General features: G+C 40.7%; 1 protein-coding gene across 5 annotated transcripts in view; it reads left to right on the forward strand.

Annotated features, from left to right (window-relative positions):
* CFAP54 (cilia and flagella associated 54) overlaps nucleotides 1-15,891 on the forward strand; it is a 308,337-nt gene that overhangs the window by 9,803 nt on the left and 282,643 nt on the right. For all 5 annotated transcript variants that reach the window (XM_010836300.1, XM_010836298.1, XM_010836299.1 and 2 more), the window contains exons 2-5: nucleotides 569-674; nucleotides 4,854-4,997; nucleotides 8,417-8,588; nucleotides 13,051-13,109. In XM_010836300.1, coding sequence (XP_010834602.1) covers nucleotides 569-674; nucleotides 4,854-4,997; nucleotides 8,417-8,588; nucleotides 13,051-13,109 — 481 coding nt within the window. The remainder of the gene's footprint in view (nucleotides 1-568; nucleotides 675-4,853; nucleotides 4,998-8,416; nucleotides 8,589-13,050; nucleotides 13,110-15,891) is intronic.

Genomic DNA, 15,891 nt, shown 5'->3' on the forward strand with positions numbered 1-15,891 from the left:
ACAGACTATATCTCAATAAAAATATTAAAATTTTAAAATAATTAAAAATGCACATTAAGAGCTGTCAGTGCTTGGTACAAAGGAAATAATACTATAACCGTAATTACATTTATCAATAATTAGACATTGACAGTATGGCACATTGGAAAGCACAAGAGAGGAAGGATGGGGGGAAGGGATAGTTTGAGAGTCTGGGATGGACATGTACACACTGCTATATTTAAAACGGATAACCAACAAGGACCTACTGTACAGCACAGGGAACTCTGCTCAATGTTATGGGGCAGCCTGGATGGGAGGGGAGTGTGGGGGAGAATGGATACATGTATCTGTATGGCTGAGTCCCTTCCCCGTTCACCTGAAACTGTCATAGCATTGTTAATTGTCGTCTATGGGGTCGCACAGAGTCGGACACAACTGAAGCGACTTAGCAGCAGCAGCAGCAGCAATACAAAATAAAAAGTTAAAAAAAGACTTAGCACAAGGTAAGTTTTTAAGGATTGCTTGCCAATTAATTTAGGCTTCCTGCTGACTTTGAAGATATCGTTTTATTTTATAATTTTTACAGTGCCACCTCTCTGTTTAATATCTGGACCAAATACGCCCCCCGGCTGCCAGCTGCCTATTACAACGAGAAGCTTCTGAAGGTTGGAGATAGCCTTTGTGAAATGAAAGTAAGTACCTCTGGAGTAAAAAGAGCCCAAATGAAACTCATTTGGCTAATTATTATTATTATTGGATAGCATTCCTCTTTTACACGATTTGATTTTTTGTTGTTGGAAAAATCCAAGGGGATATGTAAAAATTTTAATGAGGCACAGTGACAGAAAAAGTGTTCACTTTAAAATTTTGTAGTTGGGATTCTCCAGAGGTGAGAGGTTCCTGAACAGAAAGACAGTTGGCTGAGGCTGAGCAGGAGCACAGCCCATAGTTAGCAGAGGGTGTGGTAGGCGCCCAACAGGAAATGCTGAGTCATCATGTTCCTACCTCATACAAAGGAGCCCAGACACCACTTCCTGTTGTTTTTCACATGGCTGACCTTGCCCACAGCCCTTGCAGGGCCTTGCTGCTGTGTTGCTTGCTTCCAGGTGCCTTGTTTCAATGACCTTCAGCTCCTTCTCAACACTTTGCCATATGTAATTGCAGCAGTCATTCCATACAGGCCCCAGTTCTTACTCAGTGTTGTATTCCAACTGAGTTCCTGCCTTATTTCTAGTTCCATTATCAATGCCCGGGTCTTGGATTGCTGCGGACTCATGGATTTGGTTTGATAAGACCACACTGAGGCTGGGTTTTCAGTTAATGAAAATGTGAATTTTTCCCTATAACCTCTGGCTTGGGCCCAAATTATTCCAAGTTAAATATGATATCTTTGGCACGTGTATTAATAGGCTCCTTGGACCAAGTGTTATTTTATACAAAGTGATTTTAGGCCAGACATGGGAGGTATTCTGTCTGTTACCAAGCCAGGTCTGTTTTCCTGACATGAAGCGAGCCAAGTACTGAGCCGCTGAGGTTTGCAGCAGAGAAACAGTTTATTCACAAGGCAACCAGGCGAGGAATAAGTCTCAGATCTGCCTCCTGGAAAGCGAGGGAGTTGGGATATTTATGAGATATCAACAGTGTGATCTTAGGCTCAGGGAAAGGTGATTGGAGGTAGGGGGAAAGGTGAGGGAGGTAGTTGGAATTCTGCACAGGTGCACCTGGGTTATGTGTGTATTCAAAATGGAGGTGCATAGCCTGATGGGAGCCCAGAGCTTTTCAGCCTCTGACGTCAAAAGGACTGGTCAAGAGATGCCTGGGCAGGCCTAATTTTAGGGTTGGGGGTCCCAACCTTCCCCCTGTTGGTTGGCTCTAGGCAAGAGCTGACTCTAGTTCCTGTAAAACAACTGGACAGCCTGAAGCTGTCCATTCAGTTCAGTTGCTCAGTTGTGTCTGACTCTGCGACCCCATGGACTGTAGCACCCCAGACTTCCCTGTCCATCACCAACTCCCAGAGCTTGCTCAAACTCATGTCCATCAAGTCAGTGATGCCATCCAACCATCTCATCCTCTGTTCCATTCTCCTCCTGCCTCCAATCTTTCCCAGCATCAGGGTCTTTTCCAGTGAGTCAGTTATTCCCATTAGGTGACCGAAGTATTGGATTTCAGCTTCACTATCAGTCCTTCCAATGAATATTCAGGACAGATTTCCTTTAGGATGGACTGGTTGGATCTCCTTGCAGTTCAAGGGACTCTCAAAAGTCTTCTCCAATACGACAGTTTAAAAACATCAATTCTTCGGTGCTCAGCTTTCTTTGTAGTCCAACTCTCACATTCATATATGACTACTGGAAAAACCACAGCTCTGACTAAATGACTTTTGTTGGCAAAGTAATGTCTATGCTTCTTAATATGCTGTCCAGATGGGTCATAGCTTTTCTTCCAAGGAGCAAGGGTATTTTAATTTCATGGCTGCAGTCACCATCTGCTGTGATTTTGGACCCCCTCAAAATAAAGTCTATCACAATGTTTCCATTGTTTACCCATCTATTTGCCCATGAAGTGATGGGACCAGATGCCATGATCTTTGTTTTTTGAATTTTGAGTTTTAAGTCAACTTTTTCACTCTCCTCTTTCACTTTCATCGAGAGGCTCTTTAGTTCTTCGCTTTCTGCCATGAAGGTGGGAAGGTACACAATTAAGGAAAGAAAAAGAAAGAGAAAAAAATAACTAAAGCTACCTTAATCAGTGAAGGTAGTTTACAAACCAAGGGCTTTTAACAAACTCTTCCCTTATCTGTTGTTCTGTAAGACAAGCTCATGAATTTCTATTTTGTTATGAGCTTCTCTTACCTCTTTGGGGGCACAGTTTCAAATCTTCTAAGTCTACAGTTTCTCAGCTTCATTTTCCTCCTCCATTTCTATTTTCTGGGCTTGAATCTTTTTGGAAATTTACCGAATGGAGGCAAAGATGCAGAGGAACTTGCATAAGGGAGCACTAAGATCTATTTTCAGCTGCCCAAATTAAAGAATCCTCTCAGCTCCATGTAATTGGACCATGGTTCTTAGAGACTTGAAAATACAGAGTTTGGGAAACTACAGAAAAAGAAACCAAGTGAGATCCAACTTGTAAGCTATATTCATGTGAAATGGAATAACAGTTTTCACAAGAATTAGACGAGTGCCCGGCTCTTTGTTTTTATGCGTCTTCTCAATATAATGAGGCTTCCCTGGTAGTTCGTATGGTAAGGAATCTGCCTGCAATGCTGGAGACCTGGGTTTAATACTTGGGTCAGGAAGATCCCCTGGAGAAAGAAATGGCACCCCACTCCAGTATTCTTGCCTGTAGAATTCCATAATAAGGAGCTGGTGATACACAACACGGTCTGAGGTTGTTTCAGGAGTATCCAGATGGGTGGAGGGAGGAAGAAGGAACATGTTAGAAGTTGATAAAGCAAGTTGATAATGGGTATTGGCCAAGAATTCAGAGTATTTCAGGTAGACTATCTAAAAGATTTACTAAAGAAACAGAATGTTTTAAATACTTTTCACTGATGGGAAAGTGGGCCGGTAAAGGTATTTATAACCCTGGAAACAAACTTGAGTGGTTACTTTGGTTTCTAGAATCTATTTTTATTTTAGTTACAGTAAAGCTCATCTTGTTGGACTACTCTTGTTTTGAACCTAGATTTGAATTCATTATGTGAATCAAGTTAGAATGGAAAAGATTCAGAATTAATTAGTGAGTAAGTGACAAACAAGTCAATAGAAATAGGAACAAAAGAGCATTTTAACTCTGAATCTGTGGAGGGGCAAGGTAACCCAAGAGGCAGTTCACACCCAGGGCAGCTGCTCTTCCTGGAAACACAGTGGCATGGGAAGAAGCAGAGGAAGGGCTGTAGCTGACTCATCTGTGGAGCCTTGCTGGCATCCACCGCCCTGAAACTCTCTGGGTCAGCTGTGCCCTGTGGGCTTCAGAAATGAGGCATCTGACTTTGTAATGGGAAACTAAGCATGCATCAGAACTGACGAGAATCCTTAACTACCAACAGCACAGACTGATTGGTCCTGATGTAACTTCAGAAATGGGACATGAAAGAGCCAGCTCATCACCTGCAATCTTCTCTTCTCCTTTCTTTCTTTCCTTCCTTCCTTTTTTTCCTCTTCCTTCTTTTCTCTACCCACCCCCATTTTTTCTCCTCTCCCTAGCTGCCCTCCCCAACCTGTCCTTTCTTTTTTGGAGCTTAGGAGGTATCAGAGAAGCAAGGCTGGTTAAACAGCTCCTCCACCTCTGTGATTGAGTTGGTGGATTACTATCCTCTGTTGAGGCTGAACCTGTTGGATTTTGAGTATATCCAGGTATTGCCACACACAATGCCCTGGGGAGTATCCCCGTCTTTGAAGTCTCATGTCACAATTGGTTTGTTGTGAGGAGAATTAAATAATGCACATGCATTGCCAAGAACAGTGTCTGTTACGTGTGTGTTTGGAAATAGTTGTGATAATGTTAGTAATGATGTCATGGTGGAAGTAATGGTGATCATAGTAATTATCAACATTGCCATCATTGAGAATAATATGAACGTTGGGTGTGCTAAGTTGCTTCAGTCATGTCTGCGTCTTTGTGACCCTGCCAGGCTCCTCTGTCCATGGGATTCTCCAGGCAAAAATACCTGAATGGGTTGCCATTCCCTCCTCTGGGGGATCTTTTCGACCCCAGGGATCAAACCCACGTCTCTTCTGTTTCCTGCATTGGCAGTGGATTCTTTAGCACTAGCGCCACCTGGGAAACCCAATATCACCTAATTTTAATAATGATAAGAAAAATGGTATTTTAAAACCTTCATCGAGCCCTTTTTTTTTTTATTTCAGGAATATAAATTGGCCCTTTTACAGTGCTATGGCAGATATCTTCAGGAGTTCAGCATCAGCTTTGATGAGAATAAAGCAGACGTGAATCAATTCAAAACTGTCTTTTTCCCAAAAGGCTTTGGAGACAAAACTGCAGCACATACAGTAAGATGAAAGTGGTAGCTAAAATAGCTACCGTTTATATTAGCTATGCAACAGTCTGTCCTTTAGCTGACAGCTTCTCAGTGTCTTTCATTTGCCTAGCGTGGTATTTACCTGTGTACTATAAGTTGCTTAATAAATATTTTCTGTGCTGGATGAGAAAGTGCACTTATTAACTTTTGTAAAGATGCTTTGGAGATTTCGTCACTATAATCGCTTATTCATCCAGTAGGCAGTTTTATTATTATTATAACTAATATTGGTAGAATGCTTTTACTCTTCAAAGTACTTTGGAAAACATTGGCTCCTTACAATAACTCTATGAGTTAGATACTGTTATTATCCCTATTGTATAAGAGAGAAAAAGAAAGCTAATCACACAGTATAATAACTAGTGACTCTGGAGAGGAAACATAGATCTTTTGATATGAAAAAAAAATATGCTTTTTTCTAGTATACCAGCATTATTATGTTAATTGCTACCGATGAGTCACTGGTTGAGCAGTTATCATGTGCTAGGTAGTCTTCTAAATGCTTTATATGAACTGTTATCTTGCAGCCTCATTGCAGTCCTAAGAGATGGGTACGATTATGCCTCTTTTACAGATAAGAAACTGAGGCTTTTTGGAGAGTAAAAAACCTAGTTGTTTTAAGCAATAGACACAGTTGGTGTTTGAACCCTAATTCATCTGAATCCGAGGCTGTGTTATTCCAAACTTAATGATTGTTCTAGGTCTTGAAAACAACATGTGGTTTAATAAGCAGAAATGCTGAAGCATGTTTGAAGGCACATTTAGTTTGCCTGTGACACAACTGCATGAATGAGAATACTGGGCAATGTGAGTTAGTGCTTAATATGGAGGGGAGGGGTAGGGATCCTGATACCAAGAAATAATTCTTGGAACACTAGCTGATTGTCCTACAGCTCAACTCGATTCTGACTCTACGAGTAGATGGAGTCAGATTCCACAGGTTAAGGGTTCAGTCTTACAAGACCACTCCCCATTCCACCACATCCCATACTCACTTCAGATGCCAGTTGCAAGCTCCAGTTGTTACCTCAGAGGTTCCTACGACCCATCCTTGGGTTCAATAATTTGCTGTAGTGGCTCATGGCACTTGTGAAAATGTTTTAGTTATTAGATTACAGGTTTATTATAAACGGACATAATGTAACTCAGGAACTAGAGGGAAGAGATACATAGAACAAGGCATGGGGAAAGGGCGTAGTGCTTCCATGGCCCCTGTGGGCACCCCACTCCCAGCACCTCCATGTGTTCATCATCTTGGAAACTTCCCAAACACCATCCTTTTGGGTTTTTACGCAGGCTTCATTGTTGTTGTTCGGTCACCAAGCCATGTCCAATTCTTTAAGACCTCACGGACTGTATTATGCCAGACTCTCCTGTCTTCCACTGTCTCCTGTGGTTTGCTCAAATTTATGTCCATTGAGTCAGTGATGCTATATAACCATCTCATCCTTTGCTGCCTCTTCTTTTGCCTTTAATGTTTCCCATCATCAGGGTCTTTTCCAGTGAGTCAGCTCTTCCCATCAGGTGGCCAAAGTGTTGGAGCTTCAGCAACAGTCCTTCCAATGAATATTCAGGGTTGATTTCCTTTAGGATTGACTGGTTTGGTCTCCTTGAAGTCTAAGAGAGGCTTCATTGCATAATTGGGATTGATTGAATTATTGGCCATTGGTTATAGATTCAACTTCCAGCCCCTGTTCCCTTCCCTGGAGGTCAGGGGGTGGGACTGAAAGTGCTAAACCTCTAATCACATGGTTGGCTCCATTGGCAACTTAACCTCCATCCTTAGCCACTTTCCAAAAGTCACCTCATTAACATAGCCAAAGATCTTTGTCACTCTCAACACTTAAAACAATTCCAAGGGTTTGGGGGGGTTGTGAGCTAGAAACTGTGGATGAAGAACAAACATATATGAGAAACATATTTTGTCCATCTGAGTGGCCAAATATATATTTCTTATAAATTGTAATATCTCAGTGCCCCATTGGGAAGAGTGCTGAATGAAAAATTGGAACTTTTGAGCCCCCCCACCCCCTACTACCCTGGCCCAGGCCTCCATATCTCTTATACTATTGTATTATCATGCTTAGACTCAACCTCCCTAGCTGTGAAATCAGTTTCATGGTGGCTAGAAATACATTTATCCAAGCAGACAATCTGCTTGGTAGAATAAGGCTCATTTGTGTTATTATAAGTGTACACTCGCACAGCTTTAGTAGTTCTGATGTTTCTCTAGCCAAAATCACTCTCCTGAACTCCCCATCTATCGAGGTAACATCATAATCTCATAATCAACATGTCCCAAATTGAACAAACATCTTTTCTCCAATAATTGGCTCCAGTCCATCACCCAAGCAGGAAACCATTGCAAGCCTCTTCCTCTCTCTTACCTCTCACTTCTAATTGGTCACTAAATGTCATGGATCTTAGATAAGACTTAGTTCTTTCCTTTCTCTTCATCCCCACTTTCAGAGCCCCATTTCAGGGCCCTTTTGTCTCTGGACAACCTCAGAAGCCTTTGATCTCTGCTAGCCTCTTGCATGTAGCTTTGTCCCCCATCTGCTTTGCATCTTTCATACTTTTGTCAGAATTCATTTCTAAAAAGTGTAAATCAAATACTAGTCCACATTCTTTGGAATGGTGTCCATGTTCTAACCATGGACCACTTCTATAGCTCAATTTGTCTTAAACCTTCTTACCCAACTTTAAAAAAGACTTTCAGCTCAGTGACCACAGCAGTCACCTTAAGCATCCCTAACACTGTGTGTGCCTGGAAGGGTTTTTCCTCTGTCAAGAGCCTTGTCTTCCTCATCTTTGACTCCCTGTTGCTTAGCAGAGTGTGGCAAACAGAGGTGCTCAACAAACATTTGCCGACAGAATTGTGTACATACATAACATCTGAATTAATATGTTAACATGCCATTAGGGAGACTTTTAAAAATTGTTTCAATCCTATATTCTTGGAAGTAAGACTTTTTTTTTTTGACTAAAGAAAGATGATCTTAACTAAATGGATGGTTTGAATAAACTTATTTTACCAAGTTTCTTCCCATGTGTTAGTCCACTAAGGCTGCTATAGCCAAAATCCAGAGATTGGATGGCTTAAACAACATTTATTGCTCGTGGTTCTGGAGACTGGTGAGTCCAAGATCAGGGGGGCTGGAAGACTCTGTCTGGTGAGGGCCTGCTTTCCCGCTATGTTCTCGTATGGCAGCTGGTGAGGTTTCAACATATACATTTTGGAAGGACACAAACATTCAGTCTCCTGTACTCTACTGATCTATTGAGTTAGTTATGCATAATTTGTTTCCATTTTAGTTTTTTGCATTTTAAGAGGTGCTTTCCTAAGTTGTATAAGCATTATTTATATTCTTTTTTTCTCATATGTTTCAGTTTCATGCTTTAAATGGCAAAAATATTTGCAACTACCAGCTGGTCTGTGACAGTGATGTGAACCTGCAGAATAAAGAATCTGTGACCCACTGTCTGCAAATCTTGTCCTCCTTCAGGCTCATCATGCAGGTGGCTTTGCCACAGGAGCACCTGTGCTGGATTATCTTCAATGGTATATATCAGTGTTCAATATTTTATTTTTCATTGTGTCTTTCAGGAAGTCATTTAATTGCCAAGTTCGATGGTGACTTGATTACCTTGTGATTTAGATAATGTTCATTTCATAAGAGGACAGTGGTGGGCTTTGTTACATTTTTATCACATTTTAGTTTGTCCTTACCAGCAGGGACTCATACAGCAAGTGTGTGGATTTTCTGCTCAAGGGAGGATCAGAGCTGTGGAGATAATCAGTTTCACATATAAACAAAATACGGGGCCACAGTTAGTAAGTCGATATTGGGTTGGCCAAAAGTTCATTCATGTTCTTCTATAACATCTTACAGAAAAGCCTGAAAAAACTTTTTGGCCAAATAAATCTAAGTGGAGAAGGATCAGAGGGCCCTTGCAGGTTAGATTATTTCTAAGCATCATCTACTTATCGGTCCTCTCCTCAAATATTTTGGCCAGTGACTAGGGCTTCCTACATATCAACCTTCTCCTCCTACTTGTTTTTGAGTGAGGAACTCTGAGAATGTGCATGTATATGTGTATATGGTTTATTTATATACACATATATGCGTTATATAGATAGACGTATGTATGCATTATGTATGTCTCATAAAATGAATCTTATCTGAATCTTATAAAAAGGTAACCTTTTTTTTCTTTTAAGAGTTACAATTTAAATTCAATTTAAATTCTCTTTAAAGTTACAATTTGAAGTTATAAGGAGTAACCTATAATATTGTTCTCTGGATCACATATTCTTGTAAGAAAAAGAATGACAGTCTGTTCTGAGTTTACAAGATGAGGGCAAAACAACTTGAAAGAAAGCATATTGGATTTCCTCTCATCCATGGTAGCTGACAGTATGTTTCCTAGTCTTTTCCTTCTTCACTGTCCCCAAATAATTTTTTTTGACATTTTGACTGTAATCAGACCTTACATTTGCTACTGAGATGAGAGTGTCTCTGGGAGACATTTTTCAGGTCAGTGATTGTTAAACTTTTGCATCCCATCATCATCAGAGTTGCCAGGGCCATGTCTCTGGGTGAATTGCTCATGCATCTTGGCAGGGACTGAGCCAGAGCAGAGCTTCTGTGCTCAAGAAAGGGTGATACCCAACCTGATGGTTGGGCCCTGGGGTCAGGCTCAGCTTAAGGGGTGGAGATGATGCAGTGTGACTCCCTATCAGAAATCCTTCAAAGATTCCCACAAAACCACCCCCCTCCCATTTTCTTTTTAAAAAGGACAATCCCTGTGTCTTCCACATCCTTTATTCTGCTGGGTGCTTTTTCTTTGGCATCATGTTCTAGATTTTATCCTGTTTCCTAAATATTTTCCTGCTCAACTCTATGGTTTTAGAATCTAGCCATGTTCCTATATGTAAACCTGGTTTGTTAACTGCCTGCTGAATTGTATTCGGCAGAGACCCATAATAAGGATGGGCACCTCGTTTGCCCTGCTTCTCTGACCTCACAGATAATTCTGTAGTGAGTATCCTCACATCGGTCCTCTTGTAGACCCGTGTGAGAGTTTTCTGGGACGTGTGCCCTGGAGTGGTTGCTGGATTGTGGGAGATACATGCGCTTAGTGTCATTAGTTGCCATCCCTGTTTTAATTAATTCATCTCAAACTTAAGTGCCAGGCATTGTTCCAGGTGTTAGGGATACAGGAGTGGACAACACACAAAAACCCTATTTCTCATGCTGCCATAGTACTTCAGAGAGATGATAAACAAGTCAAAACTAAGTGATGTGTCAGGTGGTGATGAGGACTATCTGTGTGTATCGTTAGTCATGTCTGACTTTTTTGCAACCCCATGGACTGCAGCCCACCAGTCTCCTCTTCCATTGGACTTCCCAGTCAAGAGTATAGGAGTGGGTTGCCATTTCCTTTTCCAGGAGATCTTCTCGACCCAGGGATCAAACCTTCATCTCTTGCATTGGCAGGCAGATTCTTTTACCACTGAGCCACCTGGAAAGCCCCTGATGATGAGCGCTATGGAGGGAAATAAAGTCTAGAAAGGGATTAGTGAGAGTGATGGCTGGTCTGGGGCCTGGGCTGCAATTTTAAATAGAATGGTCAGGGTAGACCTCACTGGAGATTTGAACAAACACCTGGCTGAGACATCTGAGCATTCAGGGCAAGGGCATTCCGACTGGGAGATTAGCAAGTGCAAAGGCCTTGTAGTTTTAAAACTTTGGAATTTGAATTGTGAAAAAATGACCTGCCCAGTCAATTTCTTAAAATACATTCGAACTTTCCTGCTAAATATTAACACTCTTTAATTGACTATTATACAATTATAAGAGTTGGTTTCTTAAGTTATTTAATCTATCTTGGTTCTTTCACAAAATCTAACTGGGTAAATGAATATTGGATAATATTGGATAATATCTGACTTCCCAACTAACCTGAACACAAATCATTTAAGCCTTCAAATAGATTATTTTGGTGGTGACTGTCTTTGATGAAAAGGAGTCACATGTCAAGGAATCACTTGTCACAAGTCACTCTGTATCAGGGATTTGGTTAAAACATCAAACTAAGTTCCAGAGGCATTCTGAGATCATAAAGATTCAGTCTGTGTTCCATTTTGAACCATTTACTCTGTCCAGTGGGCTTCTGCGGTGGAATCTGTAAGCCATGCCAATATCCTGAACCATCAGGGAAGAATTCCATTATGGTCAGGGTGCACTAGGGGTGCAAAGATTAAAGGTACATCTTTGAAGTACCAAGGGCCCTTGTTATTCTTGAGGGTGGTCTCCTGGGGCTTTCTGAAGTCCCCCAGTTCCCATTGCTGAATGTTTGTCTTGAGTTCCCTGCTCACACCTGAGTCATGTGTTTTGTGAAGAGTTACATGTCTCCTATGCATATCCTCACTAGGTGATTTTTTTCCTAAGTAACACAGTTATACAGATCAGGTCAACAAAGCCAAGTTAAGAATGCTGAGCCTGAGCTCTTACTAGCTGAGGAATTTTTCCCTACTGGATCTTACTGCAGATAAACAATTCTACGTCATGAGAGCAGGCACATTAAGAATGCTGAGGCTCTGAATGTGAAGGACTTAATTGCATTCTCTGTGAACTTTATGGTTGTTTAAGTATTTAAGATTTTATTCAGTATATTTTGGTCACTGATTTGTGTCATATTTATTATGCCTGCAGGTGTATTGTAATCAAGGGATGTGTGTTTTGAAGCAGGTGCTATTTTCTTAGAAGCTTTTTAAGTTTAAAAGTGAACATAGGATTTGTAATTGTTGAATTGTGGCGCTTATGAATTTTAGATCAGATATTTTATGGGAAATATTTAGATTGCTTGCCATTATAATTAAATGCCTTTTTAAAGCATGCTATACTGTCTTTCTGAAGTGACTTAGCAGCAGCAGCATACTGTCTTTTGGGTTATGTTTATAGCCTGATAATATGTTTTCTATATAGAAAGATATACGGTGATGCCATTCTCCACTTGTCCTCCAAATGCTGCTATGAAATGAGCTGTCTATCTTCATTTAATTATTGGCCTGATTTTAAAAATGATCGTACTTGAATGATCTTACATAGGAGTTGGAAATGGCATTTTTCATCAGAGTGCTTATGGGACATACTTAATAATGGGGTAGATATTATATGAAACAGCAAGTGAATATAATGTAACCTATTATGCATTATGGTTTTAAGTTATGAGTTTCTTTGTTGAGTATTGTGCTATATGATTAAATATGTATCCTAGTCTTATTTGGAGATAAATCTTTAGTTATGCAACTGTGAGGAAACCATGGGAACCAATAAAATTTTATATGAATTAATAAAACCACAAAGTACATACATTATGCTGTTAAAATGTCCTTTTGTTCAGTATATTTCAAAACTTAAACTTATGTCTTACTATGGAGCTTGATCTGCATTTTACTGGAAGAGCTTGGACTGTAACTTATGGCCCTGATACTAGTTGGCTAAACAAATACCTCAGCTGTGTTCCAGTCATGAGCTGGCTTTGTTTTATAGTAAGGGTTGGGTTTCCCTGGTGGCTCAGAGGGTAAAGCATTTGCCTACAATGCGGGAGACCCAGGTTCGATCCCTGGATCCAGGGATCCCCTGGAGAAGGAAGTGGCAACCCACTCCAGTACTCCTGCCTGGAAAATCCCATGGACTGAGAAGCCATGGGGTCCCAAAGAGTTGGACACAACTGAGCGACTTCACTTTCACTTCTTACTGACCAGTACTTTAAAATGCCTTTAAAGTAAGACTAAGTTTCCTGTGTTAACATTTTAAAAATATGGTCATATTAATTCTTTTAAAAATTTAGCTGCAAGTTATAAAAAGTTTTATAATGATTATAACTTTGGTCATTATCAGATTTTCTTATAAGAGAGTCATTTGTTTTGAGAACTACCAACTTAAACTACAGAGTGTGGAATGTAAAGTTCTGTCATGTGACTATAAAACATACTAATCTTTTTCTCCATCTAGGTACCATTTACATTTACACTATTTGCAGAAAATTGATGATCAGAGGTCATTCTTCCAAGGTATGAAATTTACTGTCAGAATATCTTCCCCTGTATTTCCTGGTTTTCTTAAGACTTTTGTTAGCATTGAATGCTAAACAAAGAAAATTTAATGACTTAGTATCACAAAAGTTAGTGGCTGTATTTGTATTACTAGGTATACTGTTTTTAGTTTTCCTTTAACATGATCATAAATAAAAATGTAAACAGTTAAAGTATTCATGAAAAGAAAGAATTTCCCAAATGGATAGATATTTCTCCAGGGTCCCTCAGTCTTTCAGATTAGTTGTAACTTGTCAATATGATACTGCTGCTGCTGCTGCTAAGTCACTTTAGTCGTGTCCAACTCCGTGTGACCCCACAGACGGCAGCCCACCAGTCTCCCCCGTCCCTGGGATTCTCCAGGCAAGAACACTGGAGTGGGTTGCCATTTCCTTCTCCAATGCATGAAAGTGAAAAGTGAAAGTGAAGTCGCTCAGTCGTGTCCGACTCTTAGGGACCCCACGGACTGCAGCCTACCAGGCTCCTCCATCCATGGGATTTTCCAGGCAAGAGTACTGGAGTGGGGTGATATAGTTATTAGATGGATATTCAGTATCATATTGTGGAGAAGGCAATGGCACCCCACTCCAGTGTTCTTGCCTGGAGAATCCCAGGGACGGGGGAGCCTGATGGGCTGCCGTCTATGCGGTCGCACAGAGTCGGACACGACTGAATCGACTTAGCAGTAGCAGCAGGGTAGCCATTCATTCTAGCTTGTCCAGGACAGTCCTGGTTTATGCCTGCTGTCCTGGAGTAATTATTAATAGTGCTCACTTTTACTTTTAAAAGTATTGTAGTTTGGATGGTAAACTATGGTTAGCCTGTGGGTTACTTGCTGTGGAGCTCGGACCACATTTGCTTGAAGAACTTGCCCTGTACTTATGGCCCAGATACTCGATGGGTGAACAAACACCTCAGCTATGTAAGTCATGAGCTGACGTTATTTTTTAGTAAGATTCGCACTGACCAGTACTCACTGCTTAGTTTTAGCTGGAGGGAATGGCTTCTGTTGACTTCCTTACCATGTTGGTAGCACCTTTGTCTGCAGGAGACATATTTATTCCCTGTGTTCACTATCCAGTCATTGGAATGTAGGCCAAGAAAGGACAACATTCTGTCCTCGAGACCATGCTTGAGTTGTTGCTGGCATTTGCAGCATTGCTATTTGAGTCTTCTCTGCTGCTGCTGCCATTGCCTTCTCCATGAGTCTTCTCTATTGTATGTAAAAACTTGCTCTGAATATTTGGACACTCGGGACAGATATTATTTTCCTTATTTCCTCAAAACATAGCCAAGTATCTTAAAAACTGACAACACTTAAAAAAACAGATGCCAAGATATTTGCATGCTTAATGGATAGCATTAATTGTGTGTTCTCTCTCTCTGTTTTGTTCCTTGCATTTAAAAGCTCTATTACTGACAGTGACTTAACAAACTCTATGCCAGCATTTTGAGTGTGAATTAAAACAAGGAGAGGCTGTACCATGCATAATGTAAATTTGGCCTAGAGACTATTCCAATGATTCTCTATTCAGTTCCAGATGATTTCCTGAAAGGAATTTAGGAAATCTCCTGTTGTGCTTGCTGTGGCAACAAATAACTGCTCCACAGAATCACCATAGTTTGGTCTGCTTATAACATTCGTCTGGCAAGGCTTTGAAGGGCAGAGATGTCTGTGCCAACATTTAACTGTTGGTGTTTGTACTTGCTAATGCTGAGGGAATTTTGATTTAACGTGATAGCCATCTTAAAATAATTCCTTATTTATATTCTGTGTAAGATTTCTTCTCTCCCCCTCATATAATGTGAGTTTCTCATTGACAGAATAAGGAAGGCCCGAAGGAGGATCATTTCATAGACCCAGTCTGTGGAGTGGGAGTCGGGGGAGTGAGGAATGCAAGAATTTTGAGATGGTGGGTGGCTGCACAATTGGCACTTGCAGATCAGGCTGGAATTCTTTCAATGTATGTTCAGTGTAATAAAATTCAAGGAAATTAATTTTTTACCCTGAAACTCACAAACCCTCAGCTGATGAGTCAACTCCTGAGCTGAGACTCTACATGGACTCGATGGGTCCATTTAATGGGGACAAGCCCTTGGCAGTCCGGCCCCATCTGAATCCTCCTGATTTTGTAGCTACTTTAGAGTTCAAGTCCATTACAGTCCAAAACAGAAGGAGAAATAGACATGGGGTCCTCAGGTTTTTAGTGGTGTCACCCCAGAGCAATCTAAACTCCTATTCCTATAGGATTTGGTAATTATGATTACCACTTGTTATTAATGAATATTTATCGAGTCCCTACTATGTGTTAAGTGCTGTGTGAAGGGCTCTGTGTATACAATAATGCCTTGGTAGTCTTACGAGGGTGAGACCTTAAGACTGTCATCACCGTCCTTTGTTGAATGAATGCTTACCATCTCTTAGGTATGCTTCTAAGCCATTTTCACATATTACTCATTGAATTCTCACCAGCACTTGGAGAAGGTAGCGTTATCACTTATGTCTTACAGATGAGGAAGCTGAGGCTTGGAAGGGTTGCATGTCTAGTTAGGATAGTTAGAGATGTAGCTGAGGCCAGAGCCGATGCACGAATGATGGTTGTCAGATTCTTCCACAGACCATCACATAAAGTTCAAGTCTAGACTTTATTTTTTTATTTTATTTTATTTTTAAACTTTACATAATTGTATTAGTTTTGCCAAATATCAAAATGAATCCGCCACAGGTATACATGTGTTCCCCATCCTGAACCCTCCTCCC

This window comes from Bison bison, unplaced genomic scaffold, assembly GCF_000754665.1.
Source record: "Bison bison bison isolate TAMUID 2011002044 unplaced genomic scaffold, Bison_UMD1.0 scf7180017864062, whole genome shotgun sequence".
NCBI lineage: Eukaryota > Metazoa > Chordata > Mammalia > Artiodactyla > Bovidae > Bison > Bison bison.